The 25,760-nt window shown below is 38.6% G+C and overlaps 1 protein-coding gene across 1 annotated transcript; it reads right to left on the bottom strand.

The window, feature by feature from the left end:
- Positions 1 to 10,057: 10,057 nt before the first annotated feature.
- On the bottom strand, positions 10,058 to 15,945 carry LOC147432027 (uncharacterized). The gene is made up of 7 exons (XM_086491529.1): positions 14,935 to 15,945; positions 13,961 to 14,340; positions 12,817 to 12,902; positions 11,819 to 12,693; positions 11,307 to 11,364; positions 10,252 to 10,324; positions 10,058 to 10,163 (listed from the first exon to the last, which is right to left on the bottom strand). Exons 1-7 carry the CDS (start codon positions 15,943 to 15,945, stop codon positions 10,058 to 10,060), a joined length of 2,589 nt encoding a protein of 862 aa, XP_086347655.1.
- Between the last annotated feature and the right edge of the window lie 9,815 nt (positions 15,946 to 25,760).

The raw sequence follows: 25,760 nt of genomic DNA on the forward strand, positions 1-25,760 counted from the left end.
AATTTTTTGGTGAGTTTAATTTTCACAAAGTAGGGTGTTGAAACTTTACGATGCCTAGCTTTCTAACCTGAAAAAAAACCATAGCTTAGAAGCAAAATTTCACTTAAACCAAACAAGAGAATAGAGAGATGAACAAAGAGCCAAATCGTGGAAGGATTACACCTATTCATGCTCTTTGAGCATCCTTGAGCAAGCATCCTTTGAGTAGAGAAGTCTCTTGATCTTTTTTTATTTGCAAAAAGAAGCTTTTTGAAGCTAAGTATAAACACAAGCTACAAAAGCCAATTATTGAAATCCAAAAGCACACAAAAAACATTATTAAATACCTAAAGCTAGGGTCTTGCATACCCGAATTTGCCAAAGGGAAAAAACCCAAGGGAAAAAAATGCCTTTGGTTATGCACATGATGCTCTTTGATAGCAATTTTATGCATACACATCAACAATGAGAGATAAAATGTTTCTACATAAGCAAATTTTCAATTTTTACAACCTCTCATGCATGATTCAAAGTTGACTATTTTCTAGCTCAATGAAATATGGAATTTAAAACAAGCCAAGAGCTAAAACATAATGCAACTTTGATGAAATGAAGTGGCTCTCGATAGCCAAATTTTACAATTTAAAGCTTTTCAAAAAGTTGGCTAACAACTAGCTCACTAAATTTTACAATTTTAGAGCACACTTTTTGAGCTAGAGATGACTGCAACTTGATGAAATGAAAATGAATGGCTCTCAAAAGCCAAATAAGTACTTGAAAGCTCAAAAAAAGTTGGGTAAACACTAGCTCAAATGGAAACATTTTAACTTTTGACCAAGCCATGAGCTAGCTCAAATTTTAACTTTTGACCAAGCCATGAGCTAGCGTTACAACTTTATTCCCTGACCGTAATCACTGCAATATGAATTGCTCATTTCCACTATCCTCGGTCACTTTAATTCAATTGGCACAAAACATTGGTCAATTCAGCCGGTTTTTAATCATTGCAATTTTAATTGCTCATATCCATTTTCAAATCACTCAAACCCTATTTGGATTTTTCATTCATATATGATTATGACCTATCAAAGGTACACCATATCCCATCAATTTAGCATAAATGATAATGGTATTGCACCTCAAATCATCCCCATTTTAGGCATAATTGGCCATTAATTAGGCACACACACTAAATTTAGGCCGTCGATTTGTGCAAAATTTTCATTAAACACTCATTGCATTTCATCAATTGCTCACTTGATCACCCATGCATGAGTATATACATGTTAAATTAACTCAATTTTAATCAAAAATTGATCAAATTTTAACTCAATTTAGCATTGCACACACACAAAATTAGGTACACAAATCCAATTTTTTGCTCAATTAGCAACGAAATTAGGCCAATTCCTAATGTTTGCACACACATTTCTTGCAAAATCATCAATCTACAAGCATTTAGGTGTTCAATTTGACCATAAATCTTCTCATCAAAGTTATTTAAAATGGGCACACACATTCAAATCTTGCCCTAATTTTGGCAATTAAGCCTACTCCATGACCGGAATAGCCTCACATACACATCAATTTAGTGATTTGCACACACTTTATGCAAAACTACCATTCCTCAAGCATCTAGGCATCCAATTTCATTAAATTAGGCATAAATTCCATCAATTAGGCACACACACCTAATTTTAGCAATGATTTAGCAACTCAATGGGATCAACTTAATCAATCAAAAATTGAACGGAGTAGGTCAATCCACTTACAATTGATTGCTTGCTCGCTTAGTCCTTGCTCCTCGCGTAGATTCCATCATGCACACACATGTGTACAACTCCGATTCGGTCCAAAATTGATCAAAAAATTGACCAAAATCAACACTCAATCACATGATTAGGCATAGATTAGAGCAATTAAGAGTGATGATCTTCCTCAATTAAGGGGATTTAGCATACATTCCAAATCAAAATTAGTGGTTAGGTTAGCACAATTAGCATGGAATTAGTACAACTAGCACGAAATTAGCATGAATGGGATGCACATTTAGTGAAGGTTAGTGAAAAATTAGCAAAATCAAAAGAGAATTTAGGGGTTTTTGGGGTGAAATGACTCTATACACATCCAATTAAACCTAATTACACTACACACAAATCAAATCCTACCTAATTACAAGAAATCGGTAATCAAATTACTCTTATCTTTTGCAACCTCAACTCCACTAGCGTAAGCAACCCGTCCCCGGCAACGGCGCCAATGTTGGAGGCTCGCCATAGCATAGGCAATCTCCCACAAATCTATCAATCCAGAGAGAAAGAGCATGACCCGGCTAGGGCTTGGAGGCATCACACAAAGAATGTGCGAGAGCGTCATCGGATGCAAAGATTGAGAGGATTCAAGAGCATGCATCCTCCAATGCAAACAGAAATCATCCCAAATCAACTAATGCTAATAGCACATCAAGCATCAATTTCAAGCAATCATCTACACACATCAAGCAACGAAGTGAAACACACTAATCTTGGAATATCTCAAGCACAACTCTAATTACATGCATTGATGATTAAGCACACAAGATCACATTCAAGTCGGCCACCCCAACCATGCCAATCATGGTGTCCAAATCAAGTCACACATAATCAAATTAAGCTCAAGGCTTCTTAAAACTACACACACACAAGCACACCATTAGAGGACAACTCTAATCCCTCAATTACGAGTACACCCACTCCGCTTAATCGAGAGAGTTAGATAAGGACTCCACTAATCGGAGTAGCTTAGCATAAGTAAGAGTTAGATTAGAGAAGATCAACACTTCAAAACAATGAAGGAAAGTAGATAAACATGATTGACAACATAATGAAGACTAGATTAATTAAGAGAGGATTACACTAATTACATGTGATTAGCACTAGCCTTCTAAGCATGGGCATTAAGCTCAAAGGCTAGGCCATCAAGACCTCCTCTAGGGAGAGAGTTCTCAAAAGGACCACTCAAGAATGACCTCTCATTAAGCATAGGGCTCTTTTATAGTTTTGGGCCTCAAACCCTTCAATTATGGGATAAAGTGAGCTCTCTAGCCTAGACTCGTACAACTTTGGAACTCCTAAATGAGCCCAAGCCCTATACAATGAAAACTAAATATTGTGCACTATGGCACATCCACAACTTGGTGCATAAATGGTGTAGCCTGTGTTAGCCGCTGCTAACACAGAGACACTCCTATTTGGATGTGTGGAGCCTCAGATAACGAGAGTTTAAAATAAAAAGATTGTATTTTGGATTGAGACATCAACGATACAGACTATGTACCAGAACCTTTCTCTAAACATCATTGAGCCATTTGAATGGAGCCAAATGTTGGAAACCATGGATGTTTGTATCAATGAGTCCACACCCACCTTCTTTTGTGATGAAGAGGTCTATGAAATTATTCCTATTTGAATGGTACCATTGTGCAACTTGACGATCAGCAAGTTTTCTTTGACCATTATTATGATGCTATGGATGAATTAGAAGAGGAAAATATTACAATGGAAGAATTTGACTTAGAGAAAGAGCACATAATAGCAAAGCTATTGGTATGAGGAAGAGAGGAAAAATAATTTTATTTTTCAATCAACGCCAAAGATGACAAGAGAGGTATAGAAAGAAATGAGAGACTAAATTGCTGAGAAACAAGTCTCTACCAAAAATCAAAGGAAAAAGAAGATGGTCAATGTTAATGGTTTTATTAAGGACAAGATGACAAAAAATACTCTATCTCAGAGAAAGAGAGAAACTTGAGTCAATGGTGTGAAACAAAATGAAAAGCACAAAATACAGACAAAATGAAAAAGAGAACCTACTAGGATACAAATAGAGATAAGACTTATGAGACAACCTAAGGAATCACTAAAACCTTATGAAGGATCGGATTGGTCTCATGAAGAAGAAAATATTCTCATCAGCACTCTAAAGGAATATAGGTATGTCTTTGCATGGTCATACAAAGATCTCAAGGGGGTGGATCTTGATATTTGTTAGCATACAATACCAATGAGAGATAATGCTAAGCCAAGCAGACAAAGACCATACATATATAATGAGACCTTTGTTAAAATTATCAAAGAGGAGATTGAGAAGCTCAAGGAAGCCGAGTGCATCTATGAGATTCATATCAATTGGGTATCTCTGATTGTGGTCATACCAAAGAAAAATGGGAATCTTAGGGTGCGCTTTAACCTAAAAAAGGTAATGTAGCAACCATTAGGAACAACCATCCTCTTCCCATCATTGATCATGTTCTAGAAAGAGTGACACGAATGGAATCCTACAGCTTCCTACATCGATTCTCAAGTTATATACAACTGGCCATAGATACAAAATACCAACATAAAATAGCTTTTACTACGGGGTGGGGCTTATTTGCATATAGAGCCATGCCTTTTGTGTTGACAAATGCTCCAAAGACATTCCAAAGGCTCATGAGCCATGCTTTTAAGGATTATCTATAGAACTTCTTATGGATGACCTATGTGTACACTCATACAAACAAACCAATCACTTTGAACATCTCAAGAAAGTCTTTGAGAAATGTGTATTCATGGTTAGTTCAAGGAAAAAATCTTGCACATATAGTCTCCAAAAACGGGATTGCTACAAATATGGAGAAAGTGGAAGTCATTGCAGAAATGCCTAGACCTACCAATGTCAAGGAAGTTCAAGCTTTCATGACACATTGTAGATATTATTGGAGATTCATCTGCATGTACACTATGATTACCAAAACCATGTATGGATTGATCACACTGTTTTTCTGAATTGAAGATTGCAAAGAGTCTTTTCAAAAGCTTCAACGAGCTTTGTTTTTAGCCCCAATCTTGAAAACTCCGATTTGATTTTATAGTGGTTGTCAAGAAGGGCACGACACATGAAAGGGTTGATCACTAATCAAGGATCACCTCAGGGGAACCTCCCAAGAGATTTGACGGTGATTTTCCTAATGGTCATCTATTCTTTGTAGAGATGATACCAAGATGGTCAGAGGACATGGTACAATGTGCCCAATGTAAAAGAGAACACCTACACTTCATGCTACTTTATTCGTGATATCCGTTGTACCAAAATGGAGCAACAAATCAACGATTTTGTGAAGATATGATCAAACTTCACCAAAAGATCATCAAAACGGAAGCTAGGAATCATAAATAATTGGACAACATTTGCACCAAAGAGGGAAAGATCAATAGTTGCGCTGAGACTGTGGGCCAATGAAGATGAATATATCTCTATCTTAGAGCAAGCACATGCAGATCTAGCGGGAGATCATTTTTTCCATGAAACCATGACTAGTGAAATCCTAATGGCTGGCATATGGTGGCCGACATTGTTTGTTGGTGTTAAGGAATTTATGAGATGATGTGATGGATGACAAAGGGATAAGGTGCCCGCTTAGATGGATAGAATGCTATTACAAAAAATGATGGGAATAAGGCCATTTCCAAAGTGAGGAATAGACTTTGTCAGTCCTATAAAACCACCCACCTACAAATTTCAAACATGATATATTGGGGGTTTGGTAATCTGAGGCCATTGATATCCCTATGTTGCAACATATCAAATGGTCAATCCTTGATATATGGTCATTGCTTAGCTTCAAGCAAAAGGTGGTGAATGATCTACAATGTTCTCTTAAGACTAGAAAACTCTTTAGGTTAGTTGGCCTAAGTTGGTGCTATGCTTCAATGTCTCAAATGGACAATCCCTGATATATGGTCATTGCTTAGCTTCAAGCAAAAGGTGGTGAATGATCTGCAACATTCTCTTAAGTCCAGAAAACCCTTGAGGTCGGTTGGCACCCTGGTGGAAGATCCACTTCCAAGTAGTGGTGGCACCATGGAAGGGAGTGAAGTTCACTTCCCAAGACTCTAATCTCCGTCATTCTCTTGTAGTATTGATCTCCATCTTGCTCTTGATGTGTTTGTATGTGACCTCTTAACTATGTTGGCCACATACATAAAGAGGGTTTTACATGTATGGCTTGACTCAAATCATGTGGATTTATGTTGTATAATTACATGTGTTATGTTGCAGGTTGTCTCTCCCTTCTCTTTCTTTGATTATAGATTTTTGCTTTTGGCCTACTAAAAGAAAACTAATTTAGGTGTACTTACTTAAGGATGCCTAGGGCTCTAGGGCACATTAGGGCGCATCCGCATGTAAGCCATAGATGGGTGCTCACAAAAATGAGTGCCCATGAGTTTGGGCTTTTGTCCTTTTGTAAATTACGAATATATTTTTCAAACTTCAAAGTTTATAGTCAACTAATTGAACGGCTTACTTAACTCATTTCATTCTCACGGTTTGTCTGCATGATTGGCTTCGAGTTTGAAACTGTCAACTTTGTGCAAAAAGACCACCCATTTTATTTATTTATTTATTTATCTTATTTTATTTGGGAGGGGGCGTTATTTCTTTGCCAATGTCCATGACTCGTGTCATGCCAATGCCAGGAGATTCCCTTTTGTTTTGTGTGTGAAAACATATTGAACTCAATCCACTATTTTGTCCATTTAAAAGGGCTAGATAGGCCTAGATGCTTGTGAATTTGGCCTTAGTTTTATGTTGGAGATGAGTGGAAAGAATTACACACCAAACATGACTAATCTTTAAGAAGTAAATGTCTTTCCAGTAGCTATTATAGGCTATTGGTTTGACCGTCATATTCTGGATGTGTTGGCAGGAACTCCAAGCTTGGGTAGAGAATCGTGGATGCTCAAGTACTTGTCCACTGACCCTTTATTGTAGTGAATGAGTAGCTCGCTTACACAACCACACGTCCAAGTTTAGATAGATGGTGTGTAACCAACATAAGGCTGAATTCAAAGCAAAGTTTTAGGCCTTGGTGCAAGTGAATGGGGCATGTGTGTATATGTTTCCTATTGTTTGGATTTTTGTAGGATTTGCTATCAAAAGGTTGACAAGGTCTCCACACTTGAACACTCATTGAGGAGCATGTGAGATGTGGGCTAAAAATCGCACTTACAATGTTATTAGAGCATGGTTGGCTTGTAGGATGACTTTTTTTTCTCCTAAGCTTTATTCTTTGTTTCTAAAGGGAATTTTTTTGGAGCCATTTATGGTTGAGGGATTTTTCTTTGATTGTGTCCATGCATTATGTACAACATCTATAGTTTTTGCGGCCTCACGTCAACAAAGATGAACTGGACACATTTGTATCGTTTCCAAATTTTCACATAAAAAGTAACTTTTTTGTTCTCTTTTGGTATAAGCACGCTCATCTTTTAGGTGTAGTTGATTTCTCTTCTTTACAACTTAGGTAACATAGTTTTGTTGCATGATGAGAGCATGATCATTTGGAAAAACACATGCGATGTTCCATGCATCTATCATGCTAGTCATCCAAAAATGATGAGGGCTTGCCAAGCCACAAGGAATGCTTCCTTCTTATTTTTTGGGACTACCGAAATCATGACTTGTTCTTTGGTATGTTGTATATGACAGTTTGGATAGGAAGATTGTTAGGTATGGAGGATGAAGCGGATCGCCGGTTAGCAAGCCTCATAAGTAGTGAAATTGTCATGACCTATGCCTCAATGATAAGTTTTTTTTTTTGTGTCTTTGTAGCAAGCTTCCTTATTATAGTTCATGGACCATTTAGAGTATATGTTTATGATGTTTGTTTGAAGACTTTTTGCTTTAGGTAGATTTATATTTGTTTTTGAGTTTCCCGCAGGACTTTCTTCAATCTTTCTTTAATCTACATGTATTCTATAACGGCAGAGGGAGTGCGCTTTACAAGTGTCAAAAACTGCAAAATGAAGGCTAAAGTCCAAAAAAGAGAAACTCCTTTGCGCACGATAAAGATAAAGAGGGGGAGAGAGAGAAAGAGAGAGAGGCCGCTGAAGGCGGCCAGCCGTGCTAGTATATGTAAAGCTGGTTGTCCTAAAAAAATTGAAGGCAAATTAAAGCGTCCCGCTTCAAAGAGTTTTCATAGAGCTCTTTGACTGAAAAGCTATGTAGTTTACTTCAGGTATAACATTGGACTTTAATAATCAAAATGAGTTCAACTTATTCCTTGTAGTTAGGTAATAAATACCCATTATAAAGACTCCGTAATACTTTTTTTTTTTTACATGATTATATATCCCAATACCTTTAGGGCTTTCAATGTACTATTTTTAGAGTTGTAACTTTGGTCACTCGCTTTTCAAAGTTAGTCTTTTCTATTCACTAAATTTTTGCTACTCGATGTTTTAACTACCTGTGGATCCCTTACTAGTGTCTTCAATTTTAAGCTTGCCATTTATTGTTACAACTTCTTCATTTCATGGGTAAGTGAGGTGGCCCAAGGAGCTTGCTTGGTTGGGGGTGGTATTGGAAGTGTGCTAGAAGCCAAGGTCATCGCAAAGCTCTTCCTTAGGTATAGGCCATGTACATTGCTTTATTGAACACTAGCTCGCGCGCCCCGCCTACCGATGGTCTCGCTCACTCTTACCACCTCACTTTGTATGTGTTTGTGTGTGTGTGCATGTTTATACATCTCTCCATGACACACACACACGATCGACACTTTTAGTCTTTGGTCCCTTTAGACTACTCTTGGTACATTTAACCCCTTTTGCGCGAGCGAGCACACACACACACACACACACACACAGATTACATAAAAGCACATGACTAAAGAGACATATTTCAAAAAAAAAGGTTTACATTATTGCCAAAAACGCTCAGGAACATATCTGCATAGCACTCTTAGTTGTGCTATTTCAACAGGATCAAGATATTGAGCTGGTACTCTACAAACTTCTCTTAAATCTATTTTTTGAACCCGGCTCAAGTAAATCTTTTAATGACGAATCAACCCAAGCTCTTGCTTTAAGAGCATGAGCCTAATGTTGGAAAAGAAATAGGGATCAAGCAACTTGATGTAAATCGTGTCCAACTCTTCATCTACATATGACCCCCAAACAATGTATTTTTTCTCGATCACTTCCCATGCCCATTGCCATCCCCGTTCAACAGGTAACAAATTTTCTTCAAAGGAATCAACAATAAGATTTTTTAGACTTGGAAAAATATTCACAATTTCGTGGGTCATTTAATTGGTTGCAAGAAAAGAAGACAGCATTAGTACTCAAAGCTTAAAATGAGAATGAGAGAGAGAGAGAGAGAGAGATGATCAACATGGCCACTTAAACACTTTAAAAAGGTATAAGCGCAATACGAATACTTCAATTACTAATTGTCATGCCAAAAAGTGTCAAGAGGTTCATTAGGTCAAAGTCTTTACAACAACCTCAATGTTTTTGTTTACAACGACTCATATTCTACTCTATAACTGGATGGTTGAGGATCGCTCCAATGTACTCCATTGATAAACTTCACAAAATTAATTTCAAAATTTTAAACTCTTCAGCTGAAATGTAAGATTTGTGATTGTGATATATCTTTTGCAACTGAATATCACAACCACAAACATTGACATAATAAATATCAACCATATGTAGTTCTTGTAGGACTCTCATCAATTTTATTTCCCTCAATATTTGTGACACTTTGCATAGTGAAATGCTTAAGCGTTCACAATTTCCATACCACCCATCAGCATATGAATACACCCAATGATGCCACAAACACCATGTACCATATCCTTGACAAATGTACTCTTTCTTAACTTTCAAATATATAATCATCCATATATGTTTTGGGAGAATAGCCAATACATCATGACCCATGTTAACCTACATTAGAAATTCGCAAATTTCTCTCTCTCTCTCTCTCTCTCTCTCTCTCTCTCTCTCCAATAAGCCAACAATAACTTTAAAAATATGGTACTTAGAATGCATAGACAATGGATCAAAGTGTTCGATCATCTAGAGAAGTTGAGCCTACGACACACTCTACTTGGAACTCTCAAGATCCAAGGTCTGACACGTCGAACACTACGACCGAGGCATCGAGGTGATTCACCCAAAGAATAGATTCTAAACATCCATTCATTCACTCCATAGGGACTGTATGAAAAGTTGCAATTGAGAGGCCGTTGCATACCTAACTCTTATACAGTGATTCACATATCATCTATATCAAACTCTATGTGATAATAACCTACAACACTTCTAAAATATCGTTCTTCATATAATGCCAAGACAGAATGTATGCAATAATATTGAAGCCTGCAATGAAGATAACAACCAACCATTCAGACATAAAAAGTAACAACACATTTAACGTCATATGGATTCAAGTTCAAGCTATACGTACCGAAGGATCTCAAAATCCTCGATAATACGAACAATATCCTCGGCATGTGCAGGACCCCTCCACAATGGAAGATCTAGATAAACGTAACACGTGTAAACATACAAAATAAAGGCCACAAAGTTCTCATTCATGGTAAAAGTAAGTATCAAAGATAAGATTTTAAATTTACATACCTCTAATATAAGTAGGTACATCATTGAGGGTGTACGAAACCATCATGTATCGTGCCATTTTTTATCTGCTCTAACAACACAAATTTAGAAGTTTAAGAGGAACAAAGATGAAATAGAATAAAGAAGACTTTAACAATCATGCTGTAGAGAATCATGTCCTTCTTTATGTTGCTTTGGTGAAGGATTTAAGAGAGAGAGAGAGAGAGAGAGAGAGAGAGGAACGAAATCAATTCAAAAGACTTTGATATTACACAGCTTCACAAAGATTATTTGAATATTTTGAATGTAGTAGAGACGATACACAATAGTTATTCAAAGTGTAGCCTTCGAGAGACCACATTAGGGATTCTATAAGTCCAAGGATCTATGTTGCATACATTTTGCAAGATACGGGATGGTGTTTCAACTTGAGTAAATATCCTCAATCGATATGGTGTAGTGCGGTCTCCAGCAACCCCCACCTGTTGTGCATTGACTGGTCTCTCGTCACTCACAAACCAGATATTAACTTGAATTTGACGATGCTCGGGGTCCGAAGAAAAGGAAACATGGTGGTATCCAAGAACTTCCATAGACATATCTCTACCTAAAGTATAGCATTTCATAAACACCTACGATGATAAATCCTCGATGGGAGTGATCTCTGCAAAGGCATCCATGAATTATGTAGAGCAATAAAAGCTTAAAACTACCAATATACCATATATAAAAACTCTTACAATATAATATGAGTTGTATCAAATAAAATCACCAAAAACATAGCAAGAACTCTTCCCCTCCATTGCGGTGGATCTTCAACAGAGTAAGTCAATGTATAAGCCAATCTTCTCAAGAAAATAATAGGTCAAGTTAATAAGCTAATTTTAAAGAGAAGATAAATACCTCGAATGAATTCAGTGATGTGACCCACTACATAGGAGGCACTGCATCGAGGATCCATCTGTGGGCAATACTTTGATCTAAGAGATATGAATAAAATTTAACATCAACTGTGTCTGACTTTAAGTGAGAGCCACAATGTCAATTTAAACTTATTGTTATGAGTTCGCTAGTTGTAATACTTCCTTGAATACAATGTTGGGAGTGTAGTAACACTCCGCTTGAGTGTTTTCAGTATTGACAACAATCTTGATAGAAGTTTCACTTCGTACACGTGACATTGCAACATACAATTGTCCGTGAGAGAAGATCGATGATGCAAGATATAGACCAGGAATTTTGAGTGTTTGCCCTTGTGCTTTGTTGATAGTCATCCCAAAAGCAAGGCTGATTGGAAACTGGTGACGCTTCATTTAAAATGGAAGCCCTTGATTGTTTCCAATAATAAAGTCAATCCTTGGAAGAAAAACTCTCTCTCCAATATTCGATCCTGTAACTATCTCTGTCTCAATTACCTTATGATGAAATTGCTTGCATATCAATCTGGTTCCATTGCATAATCCACGTATTGGATCCAAATTTCGCAGCAACATGATAGGAGCATTTTCTTTCAAGACTAAAGCATGAGGTGGAAAACCACCACCAAGAGTAAGGATATTCAGATATTCAATTGTGTACAAATGTGTGTTTTCCTCTGACATACAAATTGAATTTGCACTCAGATACTCTTTGCAATCTCCATGCATTCTTTGCAATGCATAGTCATTAATTAAATCACCCTCTTTATTCCGCGGAGCAAGTATTGCTCGATCTCTAAAAAAACTTGCATGATCTTGCACATGACACAAATCTCCATATATAAAGCTTCGAAGATCTACCAAACTATTTCCTGGAAGCATCATGTGTGAAGGTATTTTGACTCTGTCTAAGTCTCCTCCATCATCCATAACCCCATTGCCAATATCAAGCACCCAATGCGAAAAACTTTGTTGAAGTGGATTTGAACCGCAACCAAGTATACGCATGTTTCTAGTAAGCCTCGGTATCTTTCTATATTTCCATATGTGAAAATGACACAATGAAGCATTTACAATGTCTGTACGAATACCTTTTGGTACAACAGGTAGTATTTGTCGAAAGTCACCTCCAAGCAAAATGACTTTTCCACCAAACAAAGTATCTCGCTGCATAATATCTCTTAAAGTTTTGTCCACTACTTTAAATGCATAGCAATGTGTCCTGAAAGCTTCATCCCATATAAGTAAAGCTGAATTCCTTAGAAGTTCTGCAAGTTGACTATTTACCTTTATATTGCATGTTGCTTCAGAGTGAAGCTCCAAAGGTATCTTAAACCTAGAATGAGCAGTTCTTCCATTACTCAAAAGCAAAGCTGCAATACCCGAAGATGCACATGCAAGAGCAACTCTACAACTTCCTCGCGCTCGTGAAAGAAGTGCATTATATAAGTAAGGTTTTCCTGAGCCACCAGGACCATCTAGGAAAAATACCTTACCTGAATGTGTGTCAACAGCTTGTAGCACTCGGTGGTAAGTATCTCGTTGATCCTCATTCAAGGAAGTCTCCATACAATCTGCTATACTACACTATTCATCAACGTTGAACATTGTTTCTTCAGCCATAGCACCATTTTCACTTAAGGATACCATTGTTGAGTCTATTGCAAGCAACATATAATCGCAAATCCTCTTGCCATGTTGTTGCAAAAAGCATTCTATATGAAGCAAAGCTCGATTTTTTGCCACATCAAATCGCACACTTGCATCTGAAATACGCATCCTTAGGGCATAAACATAGTCCTCACAAAATTCGGTACAAAACTTGTCCCAAAGAGCAGCCGGATGAAGTGGCTCACAAAAGACTAATATGATTGCAAAGTTGTCTCAACTGCATTCCATTTTGAAAAAAAGATGCCTCTTGGAGGCAAAGTGACCATTCTTCATCATCTTGCAATAATCCTCTAGCTATACATGCCTCCTTGTATGTTCATAAATGTGACCATCATACATGCGCAAGTCTTCAAAAGACTTACATCCCTTGCAAATATTGAGAAGCATTCGTGGGTAATAAACCTCTCCAGCAGTAGGGACAATATTATACATTCTTCCAATAGAAACACCTTGTTGTCATGGAGACCATGCCTTTCGACTTTTATTCCATACCCAACCATTTGGAAAGTCAGTGTATGTGAAGCTATTTGCTTCTGGATAGTTTTGATTTGCAACAAACCATTCTGTCAAGGTAGTTTTTTTATTTTTCTCATTATCCAGCAAATGTTATACATCATCACCATCTTGAAATGTAACCATATTCTGCAATGGAAGGTGTGCTTGCAATTGTTGAATAGCTGGCCTTTCACTATGCGTGTCAAAGCAAATATTCTCCACATAGCCTCAGATGCAGAAACATAACGTGCATTGAGATAACTCTTGATCTCATCAGTAGCTCCTTCACAATCTTGAAGAACAACAGTGGCTCGATCATGTCCCTTGTAGACATACTTATAAAGATATTTCATGGCAGTGAATACAGTAGAGCAGATCTCCACATTAATATGGGCTTGGTATCTTAGTGATAAGAGGGTGCTATAAGGTACAACCCAACGATTATCTAAATTATAATTTTTAGACGGAACAAACCTTCCATCATCTTGTCTCATATACACAGGATATCCACTTTCGTTTACATTTGTAGACGTGGAAAATGTTCGTGGAAACTTGAATCTACACTTTCCATCGACCATACATGGAGAACTTGGGTTCAAAGGACCACATGGCCCATGAACATTGCAGCGACTCACTACATCAAATAATTCTGGAAACACATTCTTATCGGGGAGCTCTGCACAAACCAACTTGTCATAGTGTAATGTATCTATGGGTTTATATTCGGATGCAAGTATCAACAATATATGAGCATGAGGAAGACCTCTCTTATGAAACTCAATCACTGAAACATGTCCAATCACCTCCCCAAAAATGGCTTTCTTGATAAGTAAATGCATCATATCTTGGAACTTCTGATAAAACACTCATTTAGTCAAATCAGGATGATCAACAGCACTTTGTCCAGGTAGTAATGCATCATCTATTTCCTTCCATCGTGGATTACATGTGAATGTGATGAAGAGATCCGGTTTACCCCTATTACGAACAATTTCCATTGCATCTTGAAATAGTTGGCACATATATCTTGGACCTCCAACAAAAGATGATGGCAAAACAATTCTACGGCCAACATTTTGACCAGCCCTCTCTAAGCCATCTTTAGCCTCAACCATGTCAACCAATCCTTGATACACTTCACCACGAAGTGTTTTTTGGTTATTTCCCATCCACAAAATCCGTGACTCCTCTAGAGTACTATAAGCATCCACCACGACATACTATTGTAATAGCCTACCTCCTCGAAGAAGACACTCCATTGTATCATCTCACATTTGTAAGCAAAAGACATAATATTGCTTTTGACTCATTTTTTTCCCATCGGTAGTGTGTAAATAAAGATGCCACCCATCCTCTCCACTTGGAAATAATAAAACATACAATAAGGACATGTAAGCTCGATGCATACTGGAGATTCTTTTCAAGCCCCTGTGTCAAAAATTCAATACAATGTCGCGATAGCCAATATTTCTATCATCCCCTTGTCCTGGCATAATTGCAGCAACTTCAGAACCCCTTGGAGCAAGATATTGCCAACCATCACAACGATGCTCCACCATAACCATCCTCATATTGGGTACAGTAGCATCTCTAGACAAAGAAGCAGCAGATCGTAGAGTATTTGCATAGGGATTTACTCTATGCATCATCAATTGTAAACACTCTAGAATACTACGATCTAACTTTGAAACATGATGCAATCTGTTGCTCAACTCATGTTCGGTATCAAAAAAATGTAATTGTGCAAAGCGTGGAACTTCATTTTGTCCTTCAGCTGGCGCTAAAGAACCAATGCTATGATAGACAGAGCAATGAACCTTAAAAGTGTATACACCTCTCCCACCATAACTAATAGTCTCATCAATATGGGCAGTAAGAGACACAAATGCCAATGCATTATTATATCCCCGAATTTTTTGTAAGAACTGTCTACTTCTTATTGTAGTTGAGCTCATCAAATCTTTCAATTCGTTTGGTGGCTCATTCAAAGGAAGTAATTGAACTCTTCCATCAGAGCACCAACATATACCCACAAATATTTGGATAGTCTTTCCTTCATCCTTCCAAGCCTTTGCTCCACATTTGGAGAAAACATAATCTAAGCTTCCTAAGTTGTGCAACAGTACACACTTTTTGGATAGAACTGGTGCCATAGACTTGTGATGTAAAAGGAGAGACGTTGGATATTCAAAGCGGATGGACAAACAATGCTTTTCTACTTTAGAATAGTTTCCCTCTACTATGTTCATTGTTGTCCCAACATCCATGGCTTTAGAGTTTCCTTCATGTACATCATGCATGCTCTGCCTTTCATTGCACTCCAATAAAGTTCCAATAGTACTTTGTACTGAATGCCTTGTTCTCTCTCGTGCTATTTGGCGCCTCGCCTTTCGCAAATCATCACACAGTCGACTACGTCGTGCATGACCTGGTGATAATATACGTGGTCCAGATGCCATCTATGAAATCAGGTGCAAATAGATCTCATATAAATATAATATACTTGCTATAATTTTGATCAATCACTAAAAGACATTCTTATGCAAGATAAAAATCAATATAAACTTGGATATCTTATTATATCCTCTAAACTAAATACATTTGACACATTGATAGTGACTCAATTCAAAAGTACAGTTTGATGAAAATACAGGATAGCATTACATATTTCTTCCATTAGTAGGATTAGGTCGTTGAGAAACTTGACGCTACCTTGGTCGAACTAATATAGCCAAAGCACTTAATTTATTTGAGGTAGCTCGGATATCTGAAAGTCTTGAACCTTGAACCTTTGTCAAAGCACCAAGCTTGTTGACGATACTTCTCAATCCTGGCACGATTTGTCGTAGAGTATTGTCTTGAATTCATCCTTTTGATTCACGTTGACTCCGTGAAGCCTCTTTTCGAAGATATTCAATAGATGCCATTATCATCTTTTGAGAATCCTCAACTTTGGAAAGTTTCTCTGTAATGTATGCCTCACTCTCTAGCCTCTGCAGGTTTGATGCTTTTGTCTCTTCTCGCAATTTCCATAGTATCCCACTTCAATCTCCAATACAGAGCTTAAATTTTCAACCACATCAGAGACATTGGTTTGCATTGTCTCCATCCTATTGCAAGAGGCTTTTATCTCTAGCAAGATTTCAATAATTTGGTTTTTAAAATTCCTCTCGACATTTTGAGCTGCTCTCTTTGTCGCACGCACATTGCGAATACGAAGAGATGAAAGTATCTCTCGTTCATTAGTTGATGCACTATTCCTCCCGACATTTCGAGCTGTTCTCTTTATTGCACGCACATTGCAAATAGGAAGAGATGACAATATCTCCTCTTTACCCGTTGATGCACTTACAGCTATTCCAAAAGATATCAAGCCGTTGGTTGCAATAGCCAGTGGAATGGCACAACTAATCTCCATTTTATTGTGAACAAAAAACTACAGTGGTTGCCTAGTGATATGTGACAACCAAAGAGAAAGGTTTGAATGCTTGTAAATTCAAATGCTTGCTATTTTAGAATCAAAAAAATACATCATCTCTATCTAGATGTGAAAAACAACAAAGGGTTACATGAGAAGTGGAAAACAAACAAAGGGTTACATGAGAAGTGGAAAACAAACCAAAATGCTCATGAATCACTTTTGTCAGTACATAAAAGTTTTTCTCAATACATAATCAACCCCATCTACATTTGAAAATAGGAAAAGAGTGTTTAGCGCTCGGACGCTTGAAAATAGGCTCCTTATGATTCTCTATCTTATCAGGTCCTAGAATGCTCTATAGCGCTTCAATTTTGCTATAAACTTCAGATATAGAACAACAACCTAACTCAGAATCAAGGTAGAGGGCATCTAAGTATCCCAACTTTATCGAATTTGCAAAAGGTGTAAGTTGCAAAACCATTGACTGGGATCATTCTAGATTCTGACAAACACCAGGGTAAAGGGTACCCCATCTTGAGTCATGGAAGTGCGATCGTAGGTTCTCCAAGCTTCTTGTATAGTAACACCAGGAAAGAAACCTCGAAGAAAGCTTTGAAAGAAGTCAGCTTTGTTTTCCGGGGAGTAGTAAATTATTATATGATCCAATACTATCTCCATCGCTTCCAATCCATGGCCAAAACATTCAACAGATACCCTAGGTGCCATAAAGTTCCTAAGGAAAAAATAAGAGACACTGTGAGTGTAGTTGCTCTAGGACTTCATCCACAAAACTTGACTTTACAATATGTCTCTTTAGATGAGTGCTCGAAGCAGTATAGATCTCTCTCTCTCTCTCTCTCTCTCTCTCTCTCTCTCTCTCTCTCTCTCTCTCTCTCTCTCTCTCTCTCTCTCTCTCTCTCTCTCTTTGAAATCCAGAGAGAGGTTTATTTTGAGTTGTAATGCATATGTAATTGCATCAGAAGAGATGCCCTCACTTCGCATCACATGAAAAATAGACCATTCCACGTCCCTTTGGGACATGTTCCACTGTCAAAACACTTTAGAAGAACAGGTTGAGTTCAAGACTCATAAAATAGAAATGCTTTTATTTCTATTATCAATCACGGCATGATGTATAGAACAATCAGGTGTTTTATCTTATTGTTAAGAATAACATGTTGATTATTCAAATGCCCTCTTGAATTTCATGCCTTCATTTCAAAACTCATCGGAGTTCTTTATGAATAATAGTAGATAAATGCTAGTGTCGTGGCACTTACAGCATGTGGTCACCTTTTGGTGATCAAACTGTGGTTTATTTTGAATGGTAATGCATATCTAATTGCATCAGGAGAGATGCCCTCACTTCGCATCACATGAAAAATAGACCAGTCCATGTCCCTGTGGGACTGACAAGTGGGTACCTGTACCCGAAACCGACACAGGTGGGTAGGTAGAGAATACCTAGGGGCGCGAGACAACTTTCTCTAAGGAACTCGGCAAAATGGCCCCGTAACTTCGGGAGAAGGGGTGCCTCCTCACACGGGAGGTCGCAGCGACCAGGCCCAGGACATGTTCCACTATCAAAACACTTTAGAAGAACAGGTTGAGTTCAAGACTCATAAAATAGAAATGCTTTTATTTCTATGATGCTAATATCATCTCCTCTACAATTATCAAACATGGCACTATGTATAGAACAATCAGGTGTTTTATCTTATTGTTAAGAATAACATGTTGATTATTCAAATGCCATCTTGAATTTCATGTCTTCATTTCAAAACTCGTCGGAGTTCTTTATGAATAATAGTATATAAATGCTAGTGTCATGGCACTTACAGCATGTGGTCACCTTTTGGTGATCAAACTGTGGTTTATTTTGAATTGTAATGCATATGTAATTGCATCAGGAGAGATGCCCTCACTTCGCATCATATGAAAAACAAACCAGTCCATGTCCCTTTGAGACATGTTCCACTAACAAAACACTTTAGAAGAACAGGTTGAGTTCAAGACTCATAAAATACAAATGCTTTTATTTCTATGATGCTAACATCATCTCCTCGCACATGCAATTATCAAACACAGCATGATGTATAGAACAATCAGGTGTGTGTAGGGACATATAGAGTGTGTGTAGGGACATATAATGTCCAGTGGGGTAAGACACTTAAAAAGGGACATCTAATGCCTAGTGGACATATAATGTCCAGTGGGGTAAGACACTTAAAAAGGGACATCTAATGCCCAGTCTTACCCCACTCGACATATAATGTCCAGTGGGGTAAGACACTTAAAAAGGGACATCTAATGCCCAGTCTTACCCCACTCGACATATAATGTCCAGTGGGGTAAGACACTTAAAAAGGGACATCTAATGCTCAGTGGGGTAACGACTTTCCACAAATAAACTGCGACCGGTACACTAAGCCATAAACACCCTGCACGGATCCGAGCACCAAGTGAGTGGGCGAAGGTTGGGAAAGAGGAAGGGTTAGTGCAGAGTCTGCGCAGTTGGGAGGAACTGTTTGACGTCAACATACAGAAACTGATGGGGAAACGTTCGCTTGATGGGCAGCTGTATACGCTTGGGCCACTGAGTCCGTATATGACGTTGTTGAGCCTAAATAGAAGGCGAAGGGCCAGTATGGTCTCCATGAAGAAGGGTTGTACGGGGCTGCCGGCTCTCTGGAACATGGTATTGAAGACCTAGCACTATAAAAAGGTGAGCTTTCTTATGCTCACTTAGCTTCCTTGCAGCATCGCTTGTGTTTACCTTCTGTTATTTAGTGATTATATCACCTAACTATAACCCATATTGTGGGTAGTAGTATCAAGTTCTAATACAAAGATGGCAAATTCTCTGAGGTATGAAGAATTTTAATTAGACATGTTTATTTGCCTGTCTCTGAGCATTTAAAGAAGTAGTACTCTCTCTGGAACTGCTTGGCAATAACCGGAACTAGTAATAAAGGCTTGTAGTACTCTATCAAGGAACTGGTAACAGAATACTCATGCTACCCCTATCGCTCACTTAGTTTCCTTCCAGTATTATTGCTATCTATTCTAAGATATACACACACAGCTATCATATTGGACTTGAGTGATAATCTTCGCCACGAGCATGGCTACTGGAAGCGTTGTCGAGACCTCTAAGGTACCGAGACAATTACTATGGTTGTTTTTTTTGTACTCATGAGATCGTATATTCTGAGAATGGAATGCATATTTAATGCTACATAAAGAATGGATACACTTATTTTGCCTACCTGTTTGCTTAAAAATACACACTAAAGCGGCTACAGGAGTGTTATACTGCTTACGATCTGTGTTATGCATAGAAAATGCTAGATAGGAAACGGTTGCACTAAACTTTTCTCAGATTTGCATAGTTTTCTGCGTAAAAGTAGACACTAATGTTGATACTGGTGGTTGTATAGCTTACTGTAATGCTGAAGACGTGGGCATTTATCTAACAGTATAGTAGATCTAAGTCTATCTAAAAATGATATGGCACATGGCCTACCCTAGAAACTATGCTGGGACCTTTGTAAAGACAGAAATAGGAGCTTTTTTTTAATTTAGACTCACATATCTAGAAGCTTATGCTGCATTAGAGACACTACTACTTGAATGATTGAGAGCCAGTCATGCGGATAACTGTCTATATTTATGTGAGATTGCCTATATCTATCAGCTATAGACACCTTGTATGACATGATAAGTAATCTTTTCTGAGATGGGAATGGGTGGATTGTTACTTCTTGTTATAATGATTAGTCGTGGAGATGATACCTCAGGCTTATCTTTTTTGAGTTCTGAACTAATGATATCATATGATCTAAGAAGGGAATGCATATTGAATACTACAAGGATACACTTAACTTGCTTCAGATTTGCCTACTTTTAATATATACTGGATACACTAAAAGACCTTCAAAATTGCCTATTTTTGGCTTGAATATACACTCTAATGCTGCTGCTTACTGCTTCTCTGATAGTTTTTTGGAAGTGAAGTAGCCCTAATCTTATGGCATATGGCTTACCTTGCTAACTATGCCATGAACGCTGTTGTACAGAAATAAACGTTTGTTGTTTTTGATTAGATTCACACATCTGGGTTTTGCGACTGCTTCAGTTATACTTCTATTTTGACTAGTTGAGAGCCTGCTATATGAAAGATATAAGCCATGATAGGTTTTTTGCCTACCAGCTACCATTAGGTATAGTGATAAGCCAATCCTTTCTGGGACAGTTTAAAGCGGATTTTAAATCTGTTTTTGGATAAAACTCAGACCTGAAACTGGTTAAATATATAGGATGCTGGGAAATGGTGAATACCTTGCTCCGAATGATGTCTCAAAAATGATGGCAAATATATGGCTATACCCCCTTGATCTGGATATGCTTCAAGATGCGGATACTAACAGTAGTATATATGTTGAAAAGCTACGAATCCTTCACTTTATTATAAGGGTTTTTTGTCGAATATAAGAAGAACTTCTAAAAGAGTATTTTTCTGATAAATCTCTGAACAAAAACACTTTCAGGCAATCTATGAGCAAGAAATGACAACTCACGTTTCTTTTTTCTTTTGTCTTCTCAAATAGCTGGCAGAGAAAGGCCATTTTCTTGATCTGACAAACCACGATACTGGGTATGGGACTGTATCCTACTAAGGGTATTGGTAGAAATTGTTGAGCTCTTAAATGCAGTCTTTCTGTTGTAATAAGAGCTTTGCTGGGATGATTTAATAACACTCTGCTTGGATGATAGTACACATATTTTGGATCCCCTTCTTATTCCCGGTTACCATATATCAATTGTGGGCATAAGATATCGCTGGTGGAAAACAAATGTTTACATTGAAATGTTATACAGCGCTGATAGCAGTACAGGGCTTGGTTACTGGAAGGTAGTGTTTCTACTGTTGTTTTGGCAGGGAACTGATAGTATATCTGCAAAAAATGATACAAAGGCGGTTTTTCATTTGGTATATGGTATGGCTGAGGAGGGTGAACAAAGCTTTGATAACACTTTTAGTAATATTTTATGATTGTTTTGTTTGATATATTGTGAAACGAGGTTTGGCAATGACACACGAATAGTGACCAGCATAAAGAGGTCTGGCTCCTTCGGATCGTATGTTGGAATCAATGTAGAAGTAAAAACCTATGTTCTGGTCCAAAAAACGTGAGATAGGTATTAAACATATAACTAACCAAGAAAGCTCATTAATGGGATACTTCTACATGCTTGGGCTTGAAAATCCAATTGATTAGGATTTGCTGGCTTAAAAAAGATTATCCCTAGCAACACTTGGCTAGCAATAATGGCATGGTCTATTGTAGTGAAAAGCAACATGTCTTGAATAGGTTTTATGATCTGTGAAACTAAATCTTCCATTACTTGAATGAAAAGATGTTGGACTTGTTGGTCCTTTACTGCTTATTCTCTTTTTTTAGCAAAGCTAGGGTGACATGGATAACAACTAGGGCTACCCGAGTTACCTGTAATGCTGTTTGGAAGCTAATCAATTGATTGTTTTCTTATTGTGGATGCAGGTAAGGGTTCTCTCTCTCTGGCTTTGCTTAAAGGAAGAAGTTGCTCTTACCTTTTTCTCTACCACTAGTAGGACCCCAGAAACACTCTCTTCTGGAGTGTTCTTTAAAAAGATGTATCGTTTTAGTGTGAATGACTAAATTGATATGTCTACTTTTTATAGAAATTGTAGTCTTGTGGTTCTTGTACTTCTGTTGAAGTCTCATGTATTAATTTAGCCTATGTAGTAAAAATCTCTCTCCTATATACATGGGTGGACAATGGCACTTTGTGCAAATGAACACCAGAACCTAGGCTGCAATTATTTATCCATAAATATCTAGTTTTTTTGGATAGGTATGGATGGGGGGAAGTCACACAACCATCATGACTCTTGATTGTCTAGGTTGGTTTAAGGTTGACATCCCTACCAATGGCTTTTGACCCTCTCTTCTTATTGTCTACAGATTACTCTTTTCTCAGCAGGACTTGACCTCTCTACACTACAAGAGGTTGTGTGCTCTTGTGACGCTGTTAGCGACGGAAATACACTGGGTTTTTATAACCCTGGCGTCGCTAAAACCGTCGCTAACAGCGTCGCTATGAGAGTGTCGCTATAGGCGACGCTATAGGCGTCGCTATAGACGTCGCTATATAGCGACGCCTATAGCGACGCTCTCACAGAAGAGTATAGCAACGCATATAGCGACGCTACAGAGCCATAAATAGCGACGCTTATAGCGACGCCTGAGAGAATATTTTTTTGGTGGCAGGGCATTGAATGCCCTGCCACCCATCAACCATATTGTACTTGATTCACTTTTTAAAAAAAGTGCAAAGGTAGATAATAGACCCAAAATAGTCACCCACAAAACGCATTGTTTGCAAAATTGACAATTGTACACATCATAGGCAAACTGAATTGATTGGCAAATGTAATAATGACAATTGTACAACATCATAGGCATAAGAATTGATTGGCAAAAGGAATTGCGGTGACAAATGTAATAATATACATGGTTCAAAAAGACGTATAAAATCCGTCTCATGATACATAAGCTATGAGAAACCCTAAACTAATGCTATCTAGCTACGGCTAAACTGACGTCGTCTAATCAGACGTCTCATCGCGTCCAAGCGGCGTATCTGTCGGATTCTGCAAAAAAAGACAATAAGACAGTTTTCAGTAAATATAAACATATAACGACATTTATAAACCCGGGTGAACCTGGCCGGTGACGCGTGAAACTGGGTGTCCCGGCAGGGGTCTCTAGCGGCGTGTCGATGGGGGTACGGACGTCAGGTGTCTCCACCGGCGTCTGGGCGCCGAAGCGAGGAGTGTCGAGTGGGGTGGCTCCTGGCGGAGTAGGTAGAGGTGTGTAGCTTCTAGGAACAGTCAGCCGTGCAAAACCTAGCGTAGATGGCGATGTTGTGGCTGGTGTGGGGGCGGGCAAAGAAGGGGAGGGTAAAGAGCCTCGTCGAACACGAGGCGGTGTGGAGGCATCGGTGGCGGAATCCCCACAACAACCGCCACCGCCACCACTAGAGCGCCGGTGTCTAGACGAGTGTGACGCTCGTCTCGTCGACGCCGAAGCTTCAGAGCGCGCCGAATGCTCCAAAAGAGAGGGAGATGCGGATGGTGTAGGAACGCGCGATGATGCGCCAGAGCGATGACGCTCCACGTACCACTGTCTCTGCTGCGGTGACAAAGAAGAAAGAAACTCCTCATCATCCATACCTGCATTAAACACACAAATATTTAAACTTAATATTGAATGAATAGAGTAGACAATGACGCAAAGACCATTAAATACAATGACGTAATGACGCATATAAATACAATGACGCAATGAATCGAGTGATAGAAGAGGCAAGTCGAAAACTCAGAATTTTCAATCAAAAGATGTGAGTGCGAGTAGAAAAGAGCGTTACACACCATGGAAGCTACTTAGAGAGCCAGAGCTTTTACAGCACGGAGCAAAATTGTTCAAATACAATATTTGTGGCTTTAAGAGATCTCTCTCTCATCCTCGCATAACTCAGCATAACTTCCTATATCTATATAGAGCTCTCCGTTTAAACACATATCCTCTGTTTCATTTTGTAGCTCCTCTGCATGCACCCCATATAGAGTAGTAGCATCTTGATGCTCGTCTGGCACCACCGCAGCGGCTTCTGATTGAGCATCTTCTCTGATCTCCTCCATTGATGTCGTTGTGATTGGCACATGGTAGCCTTCATACGTCCTTGCACTACGAGGGGCTACCTCTATGACGTACCACCAGTTTGATGTAGACTTTGTAGGATGAAATACTACCTGCCAGAGCCACATAACTTACATGAGAGCTTTCAAGCACATAACTTGTAAAAGGGGGATGTTAACTATTTATATACTTACTTGTTCACAATGCTCGGGTAGTACGAAAGTGTCTCTTAGGTCAGTCCATTTCTTAGTAGAATCCACCTCAAGAAAACCGGTAAAATAAACTGTAAAGTATGTGCAGCAATGATATTAAAGTCCACATTTTATGCAATGATATTAAAGTCCACTATGAACGTACCTGACACATTTTATGCCAATCGTGTGACTTCAAACCGGTAAGCTTTCCTTCTTTAGTAAAACACGTTCGGAGCGAGTGCATTACGCCAGTGGGGGTCCGCAAAGATCGAATGGCCTCTTTTACTTTGCGTTCTTGGGCTCCTGTGAAAATCCATGGTGCTTTAGGAAGTTTTATCGATCCATCAGACGCTGTTTGCGGCCAATATTGCTCCATACGATCCACATTTCTAAGGTCAACTCTGGCTCCCAAAGTATCTTTCTTGCCGGTCAAATGGTCCCATAGTAGATTACCCACATTCTTGAATATGTGCATTGGATCGAGCAAGTGATTGATCACGAGTCGGGGCCAGTATTGTAACTCGTACCATAGAGATAGTCTCTTCATCCCTGGAGGCAATCCGTCATCGCACATCTCCTTCTGCTCTAACCATGCTTGTGCAGACATCCTTGGTGGCTCTCTTCCCAAAAAGCCGTCGCGTAACACATGATTCTCCGGAAGATACGCTTGATGACCTTCGTAGATTTGCTTCTTCAGTGAGGGTGCCCTACGTGCATTCAGTCTAGGTCCACATGTGACACATGCTCTGTATCCGCTTGTTTGAAGCCCTGCATGTATACACATGATAATAGATCAACTATGGGGAAAAACAAGATTTACAGTGTCTGAGTGAGGAGTGTCAATAGATCACCTGAGCATTCTGTTAGCCCGGGATAGTCATGCATGGTCCACATTAGAATACCTCTGATCAAAG

The sequence above is a fragment of the Adiantum capillus-veneris genome, chromosome 20 (assembly GCF_014529385.1).
Source record: "Adiantum capillus-veneris isolate H3 chromosome 20, ASM1452938v2, whole genome shotgun sequence".
NCBI lineage: Eukaryota > Viridiplantae > Streptophyta > Polypodiopsida > Polypodiales > Pteridaceae > Adiantum > Adiantum capillus-veneris.